The 23,717-nt window shown below is 43.9% G+C and overlaps 1 protein-coding gene across 3 annotated transcripts; it reads left to right on the forward strand.

Moving 5' to 3' along the window:
* The first annotated feature begins 556 nt into the window (after positions 1-556).
* Positions 557-23,717, forward strand: asxl1 (ASXL transcriptional regulator 1). Of its 3 annotated transcripts, XM_079675821.1 has the most exons (11): positions 557-907; positions 4,576-4,659; positions 5,748-5,867; positions 7,348-7,534; positions 17,355-17,524; positions 17,755-17,839; positions 18,289-18,455; positions 18,908-19,004; positions 19,407-19,512; positions 19,785-20,754; positions 20,847-23,717. In XM_079675821.1, the coding sequence occupies exons 1-11, from the start codon at positions 851-853 to the stop codon at positions 23,310-23,312; spliced, it is 4,509 nt and encodes a 1,502-aa protein (XP_079531947.1). In that variant the 5' UTR covers positions 557-850; the 3' UTR covers positions 23,313-23,717. The 3 variants fall into 3 exon arrangements, with proteins under 3 accessions (XP_079531947.1, XP_079531948.1, XP_079531949.1); XM_079675822.1 differs by lacking the exons at positions 557-907; positions 4,576-4,659 and adding an exon at positions 4,668-5,033 and having other exon boundaries at positions 5,750-5,867; XM_079675823.1 differs by lacking the exons at positions 557-907; positions 4,576-4,659; positions 5,748-5,867; positions 7,348-7,534 and adding an exon at positions 16,055-16,136.

A 23,717-nucleotide genomic window follows, 5' to 3' on the forward strand; every position in this document is an offset into this window, starting at 1 on the left:
ATGAAGTCCACTGAGACAAATGTAACATTTTTTATATTGGGCTAGATAAATAAACTTTGATTGACCGATTGATTGATGAAATAGATTCGGAGTACTGTGTACTGCCTTGCTGAAATAATCTCATGCAACACCCTTGCTGCAAATGTTTATCTTTGTTCCACTTGACTTAAGTGTTTGTAACATAAATTAAAGATTAATACCGGCTATTATTGTGAAGGTCCTCCCAGGTGTGTTTATTTGTTCCACGTACAGTGTTGCCTGTATAAACAGTTGCATATGTGCAGAGTTAAAATAGATAACGTGGTGGCCAGTCGTTGTTTGCTCTGAATCAGTTTTAATATGAATATGAATGACACAAAATGTTGGTGTTCTAAAGAATGGACTCTATTGTTATATTTAATATGGCTAAAATAAAAAAATACCTTGCATTGGAAGACTCAAATAATATAATGTATGATTATTTGCATGCAGCATCTGTTTAAATGTTCAATTTGCATGAAGAGAGCAGGAGGTTTTTTCTTGCATTCCTGCGGAGGGTTTGACCTTTGACCTGGTTGTTGCATTCCAAAGAGGCTTGTCCTGCAGCAGCGCCAGCCTGCACTCACACTGCTTCTGTGCTACCGAGAGACGATGTGTGTTCAGCTAGTTTAGACAAGGCACAGTAGCGAGATATATCAGAAACTAGCAGACAGCACAGCACCGTCCGGAGCTAAAAGGAGTATCTTGTTTTGGGTCTACACAGTTCACCTAGAACAGAGTTAGCCATTTTGCTAAGCAGCTAAACCGCCATCGTATTGAGGTTGCTTTATAGACACACAGCAGGCTAGCCGCAAACACCATCGCAGAGGAAATGAAGGACAAACAAAAGAGAAAGAAGGAGCGGACCTGGGCTGAGGCAGCCCGCATGGTAAACACTGTTTTGAGTATTTATAGAGACATGTGTACATTATTTATGGTAAAATGCGGAGTGATGTTCCAGATGTGTTGTTGTGTTCATTATACTACGAACACTGTCTGCACTCTAATATTAGCTAGGTTAGCTTTTATCAGCACTAGACCAGTCTATAGGTTGGATATGTTTAAAATAAATGTAACTGGGTGCCACATTTGAATTGTGTTGCATGTATTTCTTACTGCTGACATAAAGAGCTATGCAACGCTACATGCTAATGCTGGCTAACACGCTAACATCCTCTCTCCTGTTTGAGCTCTTTGTTTGCTAGGCAGCAGGCTAGCTAGCTAGCCCTACGCTCATTTCCATTTTAGCAGCCGGAGAAACTCAAGATACGCGACCAGTTAGTGCATTTCATTGTTTCAACGTGACCCTGTCAAACCTCTCAAGATCACGGAAAGGCTAACTTAATATAATAGTCGTTATTAGGTCGTTATGCTTATTATAATGCAAGCTACAGTTAGCAAAGCTAGTAGCTAACGATAACCCCTACCCAGTTGTATTATAAAGACTCAATGGTAACGGAAATAATACATTCCTCATGTTGGTTAAATCAATCAGGCTCAATTGGAAGTCCAACGTGTCGGAATTGGATATTTAGGAATGAGGTATAGTCACATTGAAATAGTTGAACTACCAAGCTGAGGGGATTATTTCCCCAGTAGGTACACTTCATTTGATATAAATCTAATTAATTAAAATGCATTTGGAGTTAAGTAAATATATGAATATGTATATTAGTGCTCAGATGTCTCTTTCCAGAGTGTTTAACCTCAGTTTGAGGGCAATTGGTTCACCAGTTACTTGTGTCTGTTTGGCCCAAGAAGCCTTTGCTTTCTACTCTGTAGTAAGCTGTATAGAAGTAAACATTCCTGATCCTTTCTTAGCCCAGTACAAGTACAATTACTGCACAAGTGCTCTCAAATTCTATCAAAGGCGATGCATTGTGCAGACTTCCACATCAAGCACTATTGTCACACCAGAACCAAAAGAAGCATATATTTTAAGATAGGATAGAAGTCCAAAATCTAAAAAACGACTCTATCAATGAAGTGTAATGAATTAAAGAAATTATTCACAGTTGTTCATTTAGGACAGAAGGTTCAACGTTGTTAAGAATATAAATCCAATTGACCTGCACTCTTTGTTAGCGCAGTATGGAAGCCCATTTCCCCACTTAAAAAAATTAAAATCCTCATGAAAAGTCGAAATTATGAGATAAAAAGTCCTAATTATGAGATAAGAAAGTCGAAATTATGAGATAAAGTCATAATGAGATAAAAAGTCATTATGAGATAGAAAGTCATAATAATGAGATAAAAAGTCATAATTATGAGATAAGAAAGTCATAATAATGAGATAAAAAGTCATAATTATGAGATAAGAAGTGCGCATGAAGGCGCTGTCTTCAAAGGTCCCTTCATCACCTCGCTGCTCTCCACTATGCAAACGGCATCTAGTCCTAAATAAGGTAACTATTACAGGTGACTTTTGTAAATGTTAGATTTTACATATAGCCTATATTGCAGCTAAACTACAACAATGCAGTTCATATAGCTTTGACATTACCTATTATGAACTATAATATATATGCCTATAGTTTTGTGTTAACGTTCACGCCACTAATGACAATAGTTTATGCATACTGCTGCTGTGAGTTGCTAGCCTAACTCCACACCGTGAACGTTACCACAAAACTATAGGCATATATATTATAGTTCATAACAGGTCATTTCAAAGCTATATGAACTGCATTCTTGTAGTTTAGCTGCAATATAGGCTATATGTAAAATCTAACATTTACAAAAGTCACCTGTAATAGTTACCTTATTTAGGACTAGATGCCGTTGTGCATGGTGGAGAGCAGCAAGGTGATGAAGGGACCTTTGAAGACAGCGCCACTGCAGCCCATGCGCACTTCTTATCTCATAATTATGACTTTTTATCTCATTATTTCGACTTTCTTATCTCATAATTATGACTTTTTATCTCATTATTTCGACTTTCTTATCTCATAATTATGACTTTTTATCTTCATTATTGTGACTTTCTATCTCATAATTATGACTTTTTATCTCATTATTATGACTTTCTATCACATAATTATGAAATTTTATCTCATAATTATGACTTTTTATCTTTATTATGACTTTCTATCTCATAATTATGACTTTTTATCTCATTATTATGACTTTCTATCTCATTATTATGACTTTTTATCTCATAATTTCGACTTTCTTATTTCATAATGACTTTTTATCTTATTATGACTTTTTATCTCATAATTTCGATTTTTTTTTTATCTCATTATGACTTTTCATGGGGATTTTATTTTTTTCAAGTGGCGGAAATGGGCTTCCATAGCGCAGAACATTTTAATACTCCTTTGTTTTCCTTAGTCAGAATCTAGAAATATATGGAGTAAGGTGAACATACACATAGTTAACCCAGCACACATTTAACAGGATTTCAAAACTGGACTAGCGGTAGCCCTGACAACGACTCATTGACTATGAGCCTTTGGTGGATGGCTAAACAAAGTTTGCAGGGTTTCCGGCGCACATAGACTTTACTTGGGCGGGCCGCCCAGGTATATTAACGGCCGCGACCACAACGCCATCTGCGATCGATTAACTTGTGGACAATGATCCCTCGCTCTACGTCTCCTGTACCCAGTCCCGGACTGGCCATCGGGAGGACCGGGGGGTTTACCGATGGCTTGGCCTGTTAAGTGGCCTGCCTCACACAGGGTGACTGGCTGTCTACATGATGTGGCCTGCCGACATGGCCACTGTCATACAGATCATAAATCAAAGCCCCTGATTGGTCTCTGTGTCATTCAAGCTCAGGATAGCCTCAGCTCAAGTGAGGTAAAGGACTCTGAGTGTTTCGATAGTTAACTTAGTCCAAGTTCTCAGTGGGTCTCAAACGGTTTGGTCACCATTTATGTAAACACATATTTCCATTTGAGGGTGTCAGTGTTTTTTCATATTGGAAATAGTATGTTATTGGTTATGGCCATGATTTTATGATTATTGAACAGTGATGCAAATTAGTTGCTTTTTGGCGCCTCCCGCTTTTTTTACGCTGATTTGGGTGACTTGTGTATTGATCTGAGTATATGATAAAGAGTAGCCAGTAAATTGAAGCATTATAGCACAGGCCTTTGTCAGATGGTATATTACGCTGTTTTTTTTCCTGCTTCGAATAGTTCTCTCTTTTTTCACCATACCTGTGTTTGTTTCACTATGCGCCCTGCCTGTACCTGTTCGCTCTGCCATCGCGTGAAGGGTCTGCTAACAAGCGACCAACAGAAAGGTTCATGTTAATGTTGTTGCACGTCACAAAGGCACGTCACCTCAACACCCTGATGATATAATGCTTTACCCCTATCCGGTTTTTAGAAATGTTGGATTGGCATTCAAACGGATGACAATGAAAGTAAAAAAAAAAAGGCTTTCCTGTTGCTCGCATGGAATAGACACATTTCAAATATTTTATTTAATATTCAAAATGTGGAACCTCCCTCTGCAGAGTAACTTGCGTTTGAGTGTATATATGATGTCCTACGGAGCAGATGGAATTGTTTTCTGTGTGGTAAAAATTGCGTGGATGGTTTGCAGGTTTTGGAGAACTTCTCTGATGCACCCATGACTCCCAAACAAATCCTCCACGTCATCCAGACCAAGGGGCTGAAGGAAATGCGGTCAGACACACACACACACACACACACACACACACACACACACACACACACACACACACACACACACACACACACACTCTTACTTCTGTATAGGTGTCAGCTACTACTGTTAGAAAAGTAACTGTTTATAATAAAAGCTGTTCTATTGAACCCGAATGCAGTAACTTATGTAAGGACTCTAGTGTGGTGGAGCTATACCTTTTTCAATTATAGTGTAAAAATGCCCAGCATTCATTCCAATGTGGATCATTCAATTGAACAACAATTAAACATGTCATTTCAATCAGTGTGGTTATAACAGATGTTTTTATTTCCTTTGACATGGATCTATCAATCAATCTATCTATGGATCACTTGGCCTGCTGTTGACAGGAGGTATGTTGGAGGACCTTTATTACTTACACTCGTTGTCTGTTTTTCATACCCTTTCATGTTCTCTGAGGTCTATGCTTGGCACAGTGGGTTTGCATCGGTCAGAAATTGGCATTGGGAAATTGAAACGGCCAGAGAAGTCGTCAGTTTAGTCACGCTAACCTCAGTCTCTGTTCATGTTTATTCTCCGTGCCCTTATAAGCACAATCTATAAGTGTGTTCTGTATATGTATTCAAATTCATAAATTATGATTTAATGTTATTAAATATGTCTTATGCCTTCTCAATGACTTGGTGATTGTGTAGCAGACTAAAGAGGCGTGTATCAAATGTATTTGTGAACAAAAACCCGTCTTTTGAAGGAATCTTCTGTTAAACGTAGTTTCATACATTTGTTTAATTGAAAATGTGCTTATTCAACGTTTTTTTTAATAATAAAAATGTATATTTCCGTGGCTGAAACGAAGAATAAATAACAACAATATAGACAGAAAAACATCATCAATGGTGTTGGCATCGGTCAAATTGTTAATCTGGACATTGGCGTCGGCTGAGAAATGTGCAATGGGGGCATCCCTTATTTGTTTTGTCGTATCCGCGCATCATATCGTCCAACCTCAGCTTTCTAAAACTTTGTTCATGAAGGACATGGCTATTATGGAAAGCTTTATGACAAGCATTGCAGGTTTTCTTATCTGAATGTGTGTGTTCGTGTGTAGTGGTACAGCACCTTTGGCCTGTCTGGTCACTATGCTGCACTCCCAGGTGAGGGGAGACCGAGTGAAGAACAGCATCTTCTTCAAGCTGCCGGGACGGATGAGCCTGTTCACCCTAAAGGTACACAATACATACACCACCCTCTTCACGTTGAATGCTTCTCTACTGCTGCCTGCATTTCTTCATGTAAATACACAGTGCTATTGTTATTGGTATCTTCAAAATGACATCTGAAAATAAATGTAATAAATAATACCGTAGGATTAGAATGTATTCATAAAGATGGACATATTGAAGGTAGACTTACTGCCTGGATTTGCTTTTTGCTTTTTCTTTTCGCTCTTTCATTCTTTATTTAAATAGATTTTTTTAATGCAGTAGGTAGACACCTGATTAATTCAAACGAAAATACAGTTTTATTTTAATTCATATATTAAAATTGATGTTGAGGTCATCCATAAGTAACGGAAATGAATCCGGTTACATTACATTCATATTGTGATACTCAGACTCATTTCATTTTTATTTACAGGTTACTAGTCATTTATACATTGTTAAAGGTCCCATGTAATGTTTTTCCGGTTATTACCCGTCCACTTGTGTGTTATGAAGGTTTTTATGCATGTAAACGGTGTGCAGAGTCAAAACCCTCAAAGTACACCCTGTAGCGAGTAAAACTCTAACACAGAAAATACCTCCCCAAAACGCCTCGTTGAAGATACGTCATTGTCCATTGTTTACTTCCTGGGTACTGTGTCGTAGGAATGGCCAGTAGCCGCGCCCAGAGCTATGATGCAATACGGTCATGCGTTACCCGGAACCAAATGGACCAATCCGTGGAGCCGTTACGTTACGTCCGCGGAGCCGTTACGTTAAGCCCCCGCTGATTGGTCCAAATTGACCAATCCACGGACTTCCTCACACACACACTCAGTGCAGGCAGCTCTGCTGATTTCTCCTCCCTGGCTGCAGGCTGATAACAGACAGTTGGGATTGTGGCGAAATTCTCTCTGCAGACCCATTCTCACAGCGTTTATCAACCTTTTTCTTACTCAATATCAAGCCACACTTATTGTTTTTACTTCGGCTGTGAGTTTGCGTGTGCTCAGGATGAGTTTGGCTGTGTTTTTCGATGTGTATCGCTAAACAAGGAAACCACACCTCCACGGAGCTCAGCGCGATTCACAACGTCCCGACCAATCGGAGCACACTGTGCTCACAGGGAGGGTGGGGGCTGGAGTTATTGGAGCTACAACGAGCCGTTAAAGGCAGAGAGTGAAATTCAGTGAATACACGTAGTTTACAGAGATGCTGTATGAGAAACCAATGTGAGTTTGGAAAATTGCACAATATGAATCTATTCTAGTAGACCTCAACAATGGAATTATGATCAGTGGAAATGGCCATGACATGGGACCTTTTTAAAGTAACCCTCCCCACCCTGATGATACTATTCAAAATGATACAGATAAACACAGTTGGACCAGTTAGGTCATCTATTTCTGTTTTGGGATGAGTGTCCCACATGATACATGACCTCACAAACGACTTGAAGGATACAATCTTCTGAGAAAATGCAGTTTTTCTTCACACTCTGTAGAAGAACGCCCTCCAGTGGACAAAGACAACATCAGAGTCGGATCCAGCTGATCCAGCCAGCAGCACGGCCCCAGCTTCCAGCACCTCTGCAGCAGGTGCAGCGGCCACAGTCGGCCCCAATGAGGCCACTGGGCAGGAGAGCTGCGACTCCACCGAGACCACCGCTGCTGCAAGTGGAGACAATGACGGTAACACTACACCACGCACCTCGCATTACAGACATCAGAGGCCTCTCCATTACTGTGGGGTAGTTTTGCCAATCCATGACTTAAAACACTTATTTTTATTTTTTATTTTATATACCCTTAATCGTCCCACAGAGGGGAAATTGACATTATGCATTTGACCCATCCTAGTGTTAGGAGCATTATAAATTGAAGGCATGTTAAAAGACATAGCCTGCCATGCTCACTTTGAGCCTCATATTTTTGCGGTATTCCAATGACATGTGTGTGTTACATCACATTTAGCTGACGCTTTCATCTAAGTGACTTACAATAAGTGCAATCAACCATGAGGAGACATGTTCAAACAAAAACAATCCTACAAGTAAATTTTTTAGTGCTTTAATAATACATTTGTATTGGGCAAGGTGCAGTCAAAACATGCTGCTTTTCAGTCTGCAACAGAAGTATGTAGACTTTCTGCCCTCCTGATCATGGATGCAAACTTTTCACCTTTTGGCGAAATGTGCCATCTTGAATTCAAAATAGGTTAGTTGTGTGATTCGTGTAGATCAGCAATACAATAATAATTAAATAATTTTAATCACTTTCCAAATCTGCAAGGTAACTAAAGATATTAAATAAATGTAGCAGAGTAAAAGTACACAATTAACATCCAGGGTTCGTACGGGTGCTGGAAATCCTTGAAAATGCTTGAAATGTAATGTGGCATTTTCAAGGTTTGAAAAGTGCTTGAATTTTGGTTAAAATGCTTGGATTTTGGATAAAGTGCTTGAAATTGTACTTGCTTTACTTTTGTTATAAATGGCTGTCTGACTGAACAGTTCACTTTTTTCGATAAAAAGAGAAAGAAGTCGGAGCAAACTTAATTACTATTCATAAAAAGACAGCTCCACTCCAGCCTTCCTATGCTCGTGACCTGCCAGTTTGTTTTGATGTGTGTCCTGGGCATTCTGATGATAGACAGTAATAGATGACATTATGCCAGAAAGTTGCCGTTTCAACGAGCGTTGAATTTATTATTTTGTAATAATATATTGTAAAAATATTTTGCAATTATTTTACTACTAATGCTGGCTATATGTGTGTTTCGCAGCATGTTCTATGGCGCGTCTCTACTGGGAATTGCAGTTTTAAAAGACGTTTTCGTATTTCCCATAATTAGAAGTTGACAGTATTAAACTTTGTACACCCCTGGAGGTTTAGGGGATGGGAAACACATTGGTTTCTATATACAAGTGATTGAAATATGATATATTAGATAAATAATTTGTAAATTGCAGCAGGGATTTAATGTTGTGGATGTTGTTTTAAAAGTTCATGTGTTTTTAATAGTCTTCTGGCCTGTGGGATGAAGCTGTCCCTGAGTCTGGTGGTTTTAGTCCGGATGCTGCGGTACCGCCTGCCAGACGGCAGCAGACGGAACGGTTTGTGGCTGGGGTGATGGGGGGTCTTTTGTAATCCTGAGGGCTTTCTTTAAGGTTAACGTGGTATTTTTACTCCACTGCATTTATTTTAGTTACTTTACAGATTTGGGTTGCGTATTTGGGTCAGCCCCTATCGCAGTGCATGACATTAAGGATTTTGGGAGATGGCCCTGTGGGCCATCTAAGCTAATTTACAGATGGCCCTGAGCCCAATAGAGATTGCCCTGAAAAATGCGCGCGGACGAAATGACGCACAAAGGGTTTGGGGGGCCTCCCCCTAGAACATTTAGCTTTTTGCAGGTCTTAGATGCTGTCTGGTGCATTCTATAGACTGAATTATAAGATGAACCACCACAATATTACAATTTCAATTGTATTCTTCATTTCACTTGTTTGTGTTTGCTCGCTTGCATGCCCTGCATAGCTATAATAAATACTTAAGTTGTTGGTCAAGATACTTTCCATCTGTTGAAGGCAAATGCCTTCCCAGATGTAAAAAAGTAGAAAACATTACATGCAGTTATAACTGCCAAAACAAACATTATTTACGCTATTATGGCCCCTGTTAAAAATGTTTGTAATGTTATCTACTGTAAGTGGGTCGAAGGAATGCCTCCTCATCTAGAAGCTGACCGAGCAGACCCGAGCAGCCGAGTGCATCAACGAAGCACACACAATGGCGACGTCAGAGTTCCCGTTAGCAAGCAAATCTAAATCTCTTTGGTCAAAATGTCCGGTCAAAAATAATTTCCCTTTAGCGCAATACCGCGTCAGTTGCGCCACTTATGTAACAGACAAGAAGAGTATGTGACAGACAAGAGTAGTCAATTCTAATGTGTAACACTTAATGTGGAGAAAGAGATGTGCTGTATGGGTTGATTGTGCGTTGATCTGTTGCTAATGCCTCGGGGTTCCGGTGGGCATGTAAACAAATGCATAATGCTGCGCTATACTTTGTGGCATCACCCAGTTGCATAGCAACACTTATTGTTTAGGTCACGGTGTCTTTTAATAAGCAGGTAGTCCTATCATTAGCTAAAACTAGCTGGATATGATCGATATGGACATAAACACGAGTGAAGTCTAATCTGACGGGAGAGAGAGATCAGCTGCTGCTGACGAGTCGACACGCAGCTCTGCATGATCACATGCAGCGGTGAGCGGAACAAAACACACACTTCAGGTTAGAATATCACACGTAGCTATTTTAATTACCTCTCAAACTACCTAAACTAGTTAGAGATATGTTTAGTTTTACTGTCGGGTCACTCATTACTGGATCCGCGAGCTGCATGATACTGGTATAATAGATTGCCCGATCGGGCAACCAGCAGGTGAGGCTTCATGGCCCGAGCTAAATACTGGATGGCCCCGGGCCATCGGGCAGTCCTTAATGTCGAGCCCTGCCCTATCCCTATCGTCTCGTCTATCCCTATCGTCTATCCCTATACCTCTGTGTGAAACGTCACAGGGTTAAGGGATAGTGGATAGGAGAATTCAAAAGGACTTAGGAGAAGAGACTCCAGTGCTTTATAGAATCCAAATGCACTTTCACTATCCGACGTGTTTATGATGCACCAGCGGACGTCATGAATGTGCGTCTGCTGCTGTGGTGAAACTATGGAAACTACAGTTTTCTATACAGCGGACTACAACATGGATGTTTAATAAGAACGATGGACTACTGTAAACTCATCTAGAGACTCTGCACCGTGCTCTGATGCTGTTGCTTTATGCTTTATGAACGTGGACAACAGAGAAACATATTCTTCATGACCAAAGTTGGAATTGAAATAAAAAAGGAAAGTGAAACTTATGCTCGTCACCCTCTCCCTCCGGTCCACATTAATACAAATGATCCCAATACGTATGATTGTATGAACTATGAAAAGATCTTAAAATCAATACAAATGTATTTATTATAAACGTTAGTCCTTAACACCTATCACTGTGTACATCACCATTCAAACATCTTTTAAAAGTTGAACAAACCCCACACAGCTCAGTGAAATGTTGACTTTATTTGATCATTTCAGTAAAAACTAACGTTCATATTTCCCTTTATAACCCTCTCTATTTTCCTCCATACCCAAATCTCTTAAAAAGGGGCTGCAACGGATCTGATACAGACTGATCCAGATTTGAACACTTCTATGTCGTCACAGAAGTGGCGCTACGGCTATTGGGCCAACTCAACCAATCAGGAGGAGACAGCCACGGACATTGCCGTTCGAAAGCGCAGGAGACGCTGTAGTGCATATGCCAGGCCTGTAGATGGTGCTGTTCTCACAGAATCAGCCCATGAAAAGACAGTGTTAAATTGAGCGAAATGAGGAATGGCTAAAATGCATGATCTGTTTGGTATTTTGAAAAATAAAAAGTATAAATATGCCTTTTTATATAGGTATGGTCCTACACTATATTATTCAAATATAGCATGATAGGTCCACTTTAAACTTACCTACCCCACCTTTAACATCTATCACTGTGTATATCACCATTCAAACATATTTTTAAAAGTTGAACAAACCCCACACAGCTCAGTAAAGACTGTGAAATGTTGACTTTATTTGATCATTTCAGTAAAAACTAACGTTCATATTTCTCTTTTTGATTATAATACTGATGAACGTTCAAAACAAAGCACTTTTGCAACTTACCACATACGTTTTAAGAAGCTTAATAAGCACCGTAACTTTCATGATATCATTTCCAGTGTTTCCCCTACCATTGTCTTGGCGGGGCGCTGCGCCCTGCCAACGGAGCCCCGCGCCCTGCCTGAAATTCAAGGTTTTTATTTGAATAAATATATATATATAGCACCAAATTGCAACTGAAGTAATCTATCTACGGTCACTTTTCACATGTGCTCTTTTATTAAATAAACTAAACGCCTATGCTATTTATCCAATGTGCATGTTTCAGTGTCCACTGCTTTGCGTATTCACATTCTTCCTCCGCTCTGTTTCTGAAGGCTCTGCTCCGCTCCCCCCCCCCTCCCACAAACACACACACACGAAGAAGAACAACAAAGTGTAAAAAAGTCAAACAAATATGCATTATTGCCCCGAGCTCTGCTGTCTGCCCGTTTGTGTGTTTATGTGTGTGTCCCCCCCCCTCCCAGTTTCAATTTTTTTTTTTATTTTATTTTAACCGCAAGCCGTTAAGGTCCAGATACACCGGCCAGTCACCTGAGAAGTCGCCGACACCGACTGTTGCGTCGCCGGACTGTCCTGCGTATTTGCCGACTTCGCGCACTGGAACACACCGCAAATCCGAGCCGAGCACGTATGAACTGCGCATGCGTGAGTGGCAATAACTCTCCTTACCAGCAGGCGGCGGTAGTGTGTATTCATCATTCAAAAGAGGCAACAACCGGAACAACCGGAAGACAGAGAAGAAGAACAGACTCCGTGATATAAACAAACAACAAATAGCGTTTTTCTTTCCATTTTCACTCTCGTCCATTGAAAACATGAACGAACAGAAGCAGGACGAACGGGAGGTACTGGAGCTAGCAGCCCTTGGACTCACGCTTGTGTTAAATCATTTGTTTACCTCCCTCTCTTCCGTTAACGCTTCTCATGCACTGATTCGCTAGCTGAACAGCCAATCAGTGTTATCCCTTTGTCCGACTTCCGGTGGTGTTCTCGACATGTTGAATCGGCAAGAAAAGGCGTCAGGTCGGCAGAAAAGACCCGACAGTGCGGCGCACACCACTCCGAATAGGACGTGCCCACGCTCATGTTCGGCCTGACTCCCATTTACTGCTGATTTCGGGCCGGTGTATCTGGGCCTTTATCGTCACGGGAGAAGGACACACACAGCCTGCCCAGGTGGACGCACGCGAACGCGACAACGAACGTAGCGTTCGCATTCTAAACATAGTTTAGATGGTGAGCAGCATGGGCGCGGGAAAGGGGGTGCTGAGGGCGCTGCAGCACTCCCTAGCGGCAGGCAGGGGGTGCGGAGCTCCCCTGTCTGAATTATTATTTGACGGTTATTGCTGCTCCCGCTGTGCATAATCTGTGTAATATGTAGCCAATAAATTCCACATTGTTGGTAAAATAATATTTTGGCCTGTCCCGAATGTTTTGTACCCTCGTGTTATTATCGAAAGGTACAATTCTACCTCAATAATATAATACATTAACCGTGCTTTACGTGAACCTCATCATGACACTAGAGAGGACGGCAGGACTGTAATTTCCCGTGTTCAGTGAATGCAACAGAGGCAAGACACCAGACCAACAGAGAGTTGCATGGAAATAAAAGTGTGCTTTTGTCGTGTGTGTGTGTGTGTGTGTGTGTGTGTGTGTGTGTGTGTGTGTGTGTGTGTGTGTGTGTGTGTGTGTGTGTGTGTGTGTGTGTGTGTGTGTGTGTGTGTGTGTGTGTGTGTGTGTGTGTGTGTGTGTGTGTGTGTGTGTGTGTGTGTGTGTGTGTGTGTGTGTGTGTGTGTGTGTGTGTGTGTGTGTGTGTGTGTGTGTGTGTGTGTGTGTGTGTGTGTGTGTGTGTGTGTGTGTGTGTGTCCGGTGCCAGCAGCAGGGACCGTGTTGTTAGCATCTGGTTAGCTAGCTGCACTAACGGACATACGGAGCTGTTTGTTCCACAAAAAGCTGGAGGAGGAGAGTCCTCTCAGACTGAGAGGCTCAGGTGAGCTAAAGGACTCTCTGAGGGTTTAGATAGTTCACTTTAGTCTAAGTTATCTCAGTGGGTCTCAAACGGTTTGGTCACAAATTATTCAAAAGATTATTTCCACGGCACACCTTCATATGATCATTATAGTTATAAAAAAAGAGAATAAAGGAAAAACAGTTCTGAAATACTATATGGCAGTAAAACAAGAATACAGTTTGAAAGGGGAGTGATTTGTAAAATATTCATAAAGAAAAAGAATATCTGCTTACAGTTGTGTTTCATATGGATGTTGAGAGATGTATCCATCGATCTCTAAAAGAGCCTGTGACACGAACCCAACAACTGTTGTGCAATGAAATAGTGGGCTACTAGTAATCTCGAACCGTTGGTTTAAAAAAGAAAAAGCGATACCGTTCCGCATGATTTCTTTTTTAATAGTCTAATACATCTAAAATCATTGCCAGTGTTATCAGTTGCAAGTGTGTGTTTGTTGTAATAATGACGAAAACATAATAGGCAGATTTCACAGTAATTATAATAAAAACGTAGCTCAAGCATTTATGCAACTTGATTTGAAGCGTGTGTGTGTGAGGGGCAGAACTGTGTGTGTAGGGTGACCAGGTGTCCCGCACTGTGCGGGACTGCACACACAGCATTTTTATTATTTGTCCCGCGTCCCACACATTGAGACTATGTCCCGCATTTGAGTGATAGTCGCGCAGAAAGGCCGGATCGGTTCGCTGACAGCCGGCACCGCCCTTTATTATTATATTGTTTAAACCGCATCATGTAAGTTACGCTGACAGGCGACACAGAGGTCCCCAAGCCCCCCCCCCCCCCCCTTGACAGTTCACGAGCGCGTCCATAGTGTCTCCCGTCCACCCACCACCCCGTCCACCCAGTAAAAACATCCCCACTACACCACTGGTTGTAGTAGTACACCAACATGGATTAAACGTGTTTTGTTTTACCACAATGTTGGGGAAATTAATGGATAAAATGCACGGATTATTATTATTATTATTATTATTATTATTATTATTATTCCCACTCCGATCGGGACACTAGGTACACCGTTTCCCCGCAGCGAGGCTCCCCCCGTTGACAGTTTACGTGGGCTGGGCTGGGTGCAGTGGCGGACTGGCCATCGGGACAAATCCCGATGGGCCGGTACCGAAGTGGGCCGGTCGGATAAGTCACTAGCACATCCCCCACTTCCCCCGTTGACAATTTACTAGTTGTACCGAAGTGGGCCGGTCGGATAAGTCACTAGCACATCCCCCACTCCCCCCGTTGACAATTTACTAGTGGTACCGAAGTGGGCCGGTCGAGAGTCCCGGGCTGATTTTTAGTCCCAGTCCACCACTAGCTACATGACCGTATGATCGCCCATATTGACGCACCTAATTCATAAACTTCTAACAGATACAACATAAACCGATCCTTCAGCCTCATATGAGCTCTCAGACACGTTCAAAATTAAACTGTCATCGCTGTCTGAGCTTGCTGCTGTGTGCGCCATCGTGCGTTTATATGCAGATGCTGGGATCCTGAACGGTGCAGCTGGAGCGCTGTGCCCGCAATGACGTCACACATAATTTGGCGGGACTTGAAGAATCCCCGAGAAGATCTAGAAAATTGTCAACGTTGAAGGGCAGATTAATGGTTATCAAAGTACAAATATCCAAAATCAGTTCAGTAACGGTTTTCAAGGGGACAATATTTACTCAAATTGATGGGTTTGGATGATGGGGGCTCTTTAATGTTGCTCTCAAAGTGCACCAGATTGATGCTTTTAACTTCAATATTTAAAAAAAAAAGTGCTAGTGAAATAATTTCAGGGAAAAAAAAGAAAAAGTTTGAGAAACACTGCGCTAGTGGTTTGTCAAAGAAAAAAATGTCTATGCTAACGTTATTAATAATATTTTATTTTTTTTAAATTATAAAAAAAGTCATCCATTTTTTTTTTTAAACAATTTTTTTATTTTCCATTTTTATTTTGTAATCATCTCGCGACCCCCACTTTGGGAACCCCTGCTCTATAGTGCCCGTAATAGTGTTCACTGGAGTTCAGCACCTCAGCACCCCCACTCAAAATACCTTCCCGCGCCTCTGGTGAGCAGGTACCGCGGTTTTGAACTACAGTATTGAATTTGACAGAAAACAACAATGAAACGCCAGCAGAAGAATAGTCTAATGAGTTGGGTGAAAAAAAAACAGGAGATGTGAGTTGGTTTATTCATTAAATTAGCTCAGGATAATTGGATGTTCTGTCTACACCTGTTGATGTGAGGCTAATGCAGGACTTGCTAGCTTGATGCTACCGGCATTTAGCGGCAGTGACTCAACAAATTGCCTCTTAAAATGTATCGTCAGCAATGTATGACAAGCAGACTGCTTGTTTAATGTTAGACTCACACCAATAGCTCAATATGATCATAACACGATTGCTTTCATATTAGAGATCAGATGAGGTGGAGCTGCCTCCAGCAATAGAGGATGAGGCAGAGAGAAGCAGCAGCAGCACAGGGGCGCAGCAGGTATGTTATACGCTGTAGTCAGGTGATTTAAATGTATCAATGAAAGGAAGAAGTGTAGGCTACATGATAAGAAGGGAATATAGTTTGACTAAAAGTAGTACAACACTGTACTGTATTACTTTTTAATGTACAAATACTTTGTTACTGTACGATCGATATCAATAACAATAATCCACAGCTCCTCTCTCTGCTCCAGAGGATAAAAAAAATGTGGGTGCCCCGACATTTTTTTTAAACCTAGGGGAAACACTGATTTCTCGGTCATAATCGGTTGTTTCCGTGAACGGCCGAATGTTGTGTGACGGCAAATGCTGCGGCTGCAAGGCATTGTGGGGCAGCATTTTCTCCTCTCCTTTCGGTAAGGGAGGTCCAGTGGTTCCTAAGCTAAAGGAGGTTATAAAGGAAGTTTGAAACCTCCTTTCCTATCATCTAGACCAGGGGTTTTCAAAGTATGGGAAGGTGGCTCAACTCAGAGAACATAAGAATACCGCACCCCCCTTCCTAATTATTATTGCTATTATTATTATTATTGTTGTTGTTGCTATAATGCAGGGGTATTCAATTGCATTTCAAAAAGGTCAAATAAGAGAAAATGTCATTAAATGCTCTGTTTTCGCTGTCTAGCTTTCTCTTTTTTGAGCACGCCATTTGAAATTGCTCACTGCTGTTTCTCTCTTCTTGCCTCGTCTCTGTTTGTGTTTGTATTCTATCGTGTTGACTCACTGACTGCACCCATTTGATTGGCTGAGTAGCGTCACCTCCTTAAACATTAAACAATAACTTTTTAAAACCTTTTTATCTTTATGCTTTACATATATATTTTTTAAATGTTTAATATGGTGGATAAATCCTTATATGCTCCCGGCAACACACTGAACGACAACTTTGCCTCCTTATTACACTCACCCCTACTTTAGTGGGAACAATGAGTCTGCGTCTTTGATGCGCACAGGCGGATGATGCGGGGATGCAATGTAGATAGGCCCCGCCTATTTCCTCCACTGTATCTTCTTGGTAGAAGCCAAAATATGGCCTGTGATTTCTAACACTTTGGTTACATTTTTAAGTTTGCCACTTGGCAAAAACACCAGAAAAGTAGCTTTAGCTCAGATGGAAGCTCCTTTTTTATAAACTCTCTTACTTAAAATAACATAACATATTCATTATAACTGCAATATATGTTGAGTTGAAATGTGTTTGTTTTCTTCTGACCTGCAGCCTCTGTGGATGAGAGCTCGTCCAGCGCCTCCTGCTCCACAGAAGTGCTGGCTGTCAGCTCCCAACCCCAGACCCGCCTCAGCAGGGCGGCAGGACAGCAAGCACGCATAGACACACAGCAGGCCCAGCATGCTCCACACACCCAGACCAGGCTAAGCCGCTCAAGACAGGTCAGCACCACGCGTGTATACACTGGCTGCTCTATTTTGAAGTGGCAACAGTCAAGGAATAAAGAGCAGTTCCACTGTGATTTAGTGTACTGTTTCTTAATTCATGAACAAGTGTCCCATGTGATTTTGAGTGGGCTGTAGAGGGGCAGGAATACAGTGCTGCTTCACATACTGACTTCATAACCGTCTACTGTTACAACCTTTCCATACCACTGTTTGTGTTGCTACAGTCAGGGAGGCAGAGGAAGAAAGCAGTCATGATGCCTCGCGTTGTCCTCACTCCTCTTAAAGTGAATGGAGAGCATGTTCCCTCAGGTAAGAAGACCTTTTTCAACAGAGAACAAAGTTATCTGCAACACATCTAGAATGAAAGAAAACATTCAAAATGCTGATGGGTTAGATCTTTACTGAAATATTCGGAGTTGTCAGGTTTCTTGACAACTGTTTATCCACTTGACTGGTGGGTGTTTTGCTCAGGCCCCAAGTTAGTGCAGTGTCTATGTGAAGATGTTTGAATAAGCATCTCTAGAGAAAGCAGCAATAGTCACCATAATTAATAAACACAAATGGCAGAAAGAATACTCAGTAGATGAAAAGCACATTTTCAAAACGATGAAAGGGGTGTTATTGACTGTTCTCACCTACTATATAAAGGTAATTGATAAGCAAAGAAAATGTTTGAGTGTCTGTGGTTCTCAGCTGGAGGTACCTGCAGATAGCTTTAGCTGCAAGTAAATGTATGGGTTTATTTTTTGCTGTGGCAGGTCCCATGAAGAGGAGTCGGGGAGGGGTGGATGTAGATTTTGAAACACCAGGCTCAATCCTGGTCAACACCAACATCAGAGCCCTTATCAATGTGCGTACCTTCGCAGCCTTCCCAGTACACTCGCAACAGCAGCTGCTGCAGCTGCTGCCTGAGGTGGACAGACAGGTATGTTTTTTTTTATCTTCTTTAATATTGTGAGGCTGATCTCATGCGTACACTGTTTTGTCATTTTGTCAATGAACGACCATTTATTTGGTCAATTTGATGCATGTTAAGACAAATTCATACTTTCTGTGCAACCGCAAAGATCACCTTTGCTCCTTTGATGCAAATGCTCCCGCTTCATTCTATCCAGTCCAGTTGGTATGGTATGGACCTGTGGCTGCTTTGGAACAAACACTATGAACAAACTCAATGGTTGTTTGATGGTTGAATGATTGTTTCAGCCGGATGCAGACTGTCAGTTGTAGTATAAATGCAACCGTTCAAATAGTTGTGACCGCAGCGGTATGCAGAATGCACTATGTACTATGTACTAGCCTTTAAGCCTAGCACCCTCTACTTCTCAGGTGCATTATTCCTTTACTGATATTTTTACATTGTGTTCTCTCCTGAAGATTGGGCCAGATGGTATGGCCCGACTGAGTAGCTCAGCTCTCAACAATGAGTTCTTCACCCATGCCTCCCAGAGCTGGAAAGAAAGGCTGGCTGAGGGTAAGTGTATTAGTCAATATGCCACATTTTACTCGTGCCACATAACCAAAAGGTTGTTATAAAGAAAGGGTAAAGTCATACATGCCAGCAGAACATTCCCACCAAAAGGCAACACTGTGCCGAAGCATTCTTTACGTGTGTGAATGAGAAGGAGGCCATGGGTGCAGAAGGACACAAATAACAACCACTTCTGCATGTTGATGAATCAGTCTGTCAGGGACCTGATTCAGAGAAGATCCTGTCTTTCTGCTTCTGATGGTGACACTGTCCTGAAACATTACTAACACCAGCTGCTTATTTACAAGTGATGGGCAGCTTATTAGATTTATAACAAAACTATCCTTCAAAAAGGTCAGTTGTGAAGCTACTTTTTAAACCTTTATATGTGTTTGACACATTTAGGTGAGTTCACCCACGAGATGCAAGTGCGTTTCCGACAGGAAATGGAGAAAGAGAAGAAAGTAGAGGCTTGGAAGGAAAAGTTTTTTGAAGAGTACCACGGGCAAAAGTAAGAACCATCCCATTTCATTTGAGTCCAACATCAATGTTCACACAGCAGCCATATTCTTTCTTATGTCATATTTAGAGTGGTTTCTTTAAGGTTAATATCTTGGCATTGTAAGTATTATTTAAGCCTGACTAGAAGCCTGTATAGCCTTTTATATTTGACATTTATTTGCATGTATTATATTGTTTATTTCCATCTCCTTGCCTTCCTCCATATAGTTTAGATGACATTGTTTACCACAATGCGCTGAAACATTGTTTGTGTTCCTGTAGGTCTGGCCTGACACAAGAGGAGTCCCTGAAGCTCACCATGAGTGAAGCCGGTGAAGCTGCAGCCGGCGTGCTTGACGCTGACGTGGCTGTGGTGGCAGCTGGGGCCCCCAAGAGACGCAGCGTGGGTCGGCGAAGGAGAGATGGCAGGATGAGGAGACGCACAAGAGCTGACCTGCGTCGGAGGGCCCGTCGGACCCTCTGCAAGGCCCCTCCCCCTGCTCTGCAGTCTGCAGAAGCCGCTGAGCCCAGCCCTGAACTGGACCTCCCAGCAGATTCTATTGGCTCTCCCATGTCCGACAACACGGTCATTCAAGGAGAGGTGGTGCTGCAGGCTGAGTGCGGTGTGGAGCTCCCTGCTGAGAGTCCCTCCATAGAGACAAAGACCCCCCCCACTCCAGAGCCAGTCATATTGTCAGCCTCCACTCCCACCCCTACTCCCAGCCCAGCCGCCACCAGTGCAAACGAGGAGCCTGAGGCTGCGTCCCGCCTGCTCCCAGAGGAGAATGCGCCTCTACTGGCTTCTACCTCCTCACCTTCCTCCTCCTCCTCCTCTTCTTCGTCTTCAGCCTCTTCGCCTGTCTCCTCTCCCTCTTCACCTTCTGAAACACAGGGAGCCTTCGCCACAGGCCTGGACTCTTCCTCCTCCTCCTCCTCCTCCTCAGCATCCTCCAGTGCTGCAGTCGCCGCCGATCCTCTGGATGACACTGCCTCTGTTGTCACCTCCATCACAGGGGGGACGGCCACCAGCAGCCGTGAGAGCAGTCCATCAGCCAGCCCAGCCCCCACCCCTGCACCCAGCGCTCAGCTCAAGGAACAGAAGAGAAGGCCCGATGAGGCCCAGGCCTTCTCCAGCTTCCCCGAAAAAAGGCCGCGGATTGAGGACCGTCAGTCCTTTCGTACCACAATTGACGGTGTCCGTACGGAGAAGCCGCAGCAGACAACCGAAGAGCCCAAGGTGCCACCTATCCGGGTAAGACTTTGTGCACCAAAGTAAACTGCCTGTTCATCAATAAGCATTTACCTGCGGTAGTTTGACTAACTGTCCTTGCGTTTCTGTCCCAGATTCAACTCTCCAGAATCAAACCCCCCTGGGTCAAAGGTCACCCAACCTACCAGATCTGCCCCCGCATCGTGCCCCCCGGCGAGGGCTCGCGGCCGTCGGGGACGGGCGGTGCGCGGACCCTTGCGGACATCAAAGCCCGCGCCCAGCAAGCCCGGGCCCAGCGGGAGGCCGCTGCTGCTGTTGCAGCCTCTAGCGAAGGGGCAGGGCCGGGGGTCCGGCTGCGGCCTGCTGCTGGGCTACCGGATTGCAGCAATGGAAGACGAGCGAGAGAGCATCCAGGACCTATCGAGCCCGGAGGAGGAGGAGGAGGAGGAAGAGGAAGAGGAGGAGGAGGAAGTAGTAGTAGTGGAAGAAGGGGAGGTGGTGGGGTGGAGGAGCAGGGATCGTCTTCAGGCTCTAATACGTCAGGAACACAACTACAGTTTCACAGTGTAGAGCCCCAGCCCTCCCCTTCCCTGTCCACTACCTCAACCTCTTTGTGTTCGGAGGCCCCACAGACCCCAAGCTCTCCTCCAGAGGATGCAGCTGGAGGGCCAGAAACTGGAGAGGAAGTAGAAGCAACATCAACTAATGTCCAGAATTCCTCCAAAAGTCCTGAAGACAAGGCACCTGACTCCGCCTCTCCAAAGCCTACGGCGATGGAGTATCCTGCAGCCATCTCAGAGATGGCTGAACATGGTTCCATAAAACCTCCACTGACCCCAACCTCCATCCCGGATTCCCTTCCTAGGTTTGGAGCTCAGGGTGTGGATGTTATACAGACGCTGGCCAGCTCTTCTCGGGCCAAAGATCTGGCACAGGTGAAGGAGTCTGGACTGGGCGGTGTAATCCAGCATGGTTCCCACCATGTGGAGCACCAGGATGTGTTCTCTCCCTCCACAGGGAGGAGGCAAACAGAAGCTCATTCCTCTGGTGGAGAGAAAGAGTACGAGGCTGGGACGCATAGTGACTCCACGGAAACGGCCTCAGACTGTGAGGATGAGCAGCAGCCTGACGGGGACTGGGGCCCCCCACTGAGCATCCAGAGAAACAGCCAGCTGGTCATCTACAGCCCTCCCCCAAAGAACCATCAGCCGGTCATCCAGGCCCACGTGTCCAACCGCCAAGGTCAGACTGTCATCCAGCCGTGCTTCCCCAATGGGCTGCCTCACCCTCAGCACAGCAGCCCCCACTCCCAGGACTACCAGTCTCTCCCCACAGCCCATCAGCAGGGGTTAGAAGATGGCGGTGTGATCAAACTTGAGTCTGGAGAGGACTGTCGGGAAGTTGTGAAGCCCTCAGCTGCAGCTGCCTCCAGGAGGATGGCCAGCTCAGCTAGAGCAGTTTCCAGTGTCGAGGCCAACAATCCTCTTGTTACTCAGCTCCTGCAGGGCAGTCTGCCCCTGGAGAAGGTTTTACCCTCACACTCTGCCAACAGGCTGGAGATCAGCCGATTGCCAGGACCCCAACCCCCACCACCAGGGTCACGGACCCCAGGGCTTAGCCACAGGCCTGAGGGCTCAGTCCAGTCTTCTAGCCCTGAACTGAACGCAGTCTCTCAGATCCACAACAAGTCTCCTACAGGTCGTCCAGTCTCCTGTCTGATAGAGACACCAGCAGGGCAGTACCAGGCGCCGCAAGCCCCCGGGGCTGTCGCGGTCATCACCTCTCTGCCCCCCCCCTCATCCTCCAGCTCTTTGTCCTCCAGGAGTAAGTCAGACCTTGAGACTGCTGGGGAGTCTGTGGTTATAAAAGACTCTCATGGCCATCAGTCTTCCCAGGGGGTCACTCCAGACAGGCCCCAGCAAGCCCACAGAACCACGCCCAATGGACCCTCTCCTCACCATGCAGACCCATGTCCCACAGAGGTGGTGCCTACCATTAAGATTAACTGGGGGCCCCCGCAGTCTCAGTCTCCTGCTTCCACCATAAAGAATGAAGTGGGTGCACGGCCTGCTTGTCAGGCTCTCTCCAAATCCTCCCCCATCAAACCCATGAGTGTTACCAAAAAAGAGCCCGGGAGCTCTATGGACGGCTACCTGAGCGGGGGGGCGATGGAGGGACTCCTCAACATGGAGATGACTTTAGCAAGGATGGCAAAGAAAGAGCACAGCAAGGCTAGCTACTCCTCTGGCTCTCCCTCTTCCTCTTCCTCCTCCTCCTCCCCCTCCTCTACTGCCTCCACCCTTCCCTTTCAGCTCTATGGGAAGCTCCCCAAACACGGTGGAGGAGTCAGCTACACAGCCAATGTTTCAGTGATGGACAGCGGATTCTCGCGCAGCATGGCGGACGGAGTTCTGCAGCTGCGCCCCCGTCAGACAACCCTCAGCATCCAGGCCTACACTGACAGTACTGCGGAGGAGGTGGCGCTCAAGTGCTCGTGCCGCCTCAAAGCCATGATCATGTGCCAGGGCTGCGGTGCCTTCTGCCATGACGACTGCATCGGGCCCTCCAAACTGTGCGTGTCTTGCCTGGTAGTCAGATAGGGTGCTGCAGCTTCAGCAGGTCAGGCTCAGTGTACAGGACCGGGGAGCCTGACGGCAGGACCTGCCTTGTATTATAGAATTGGTCTGTATTTTTTGTTGTTTAAGATTTTCAGATTTTTTTTTAGCTGTACTTATATATTATTATTGTTGTTGTTATTATTATTATTGTTAATATTATTATCATTATTGTGAATCTGAGGCATGGTTGATTTTAAATTGTGCCTTTTTTGTTTTCTTTCCTCAAAAACATTTACCTCATCTCATCTTGCTACACCTTTCATCAATTGGTGGTCATCATTGTTTTGGTCCCTTGTGTCCTCAGCGGACGGGGACCTGTTGTTGTCTTTGCGCAAAGAAATATTTTTTTAAACCATTAAAATGAGTAAATAAAATCGTTTTGCTGGT

This window comes from Notothenia rossii (assembly GCF_949606895.1).
Source record: "Notothenia rossii genome assembly, chromosome: 4".
Taxonomy (NCBI): domain Eukaryota; kingdom Metazoa; phylum Chordata; class Actinopteri; order Perciformes; family Nototheniidae; genus Notothenia; species Notothenia rossii.

Excerpts from the sequence above, each read along its gene's own strand:
- asxl1 (XM_079675821.1), top strand. The coding sequence starts at position 851 with ATGAAGGACAAACAAAAGAGAAAGAAGGAGCGGACCTGGGCTGAGGCA. Across the intron at positions 908-4,575 it reads GGGCTGAGGCAGCCCGCATG|GTTTTGGAGAACTTCTCTGA; the intron begins GTAAACACTGTT and ends GATGGTTTGCAG. Across the intron at positions 18,456-18,907 it reads TGCCTGAGGTGGACAGACAG|ATTGGGCCAGATGGTATGGC; the intron begins GTATGTTTTTTT and ends TCTCTCCTGAAG.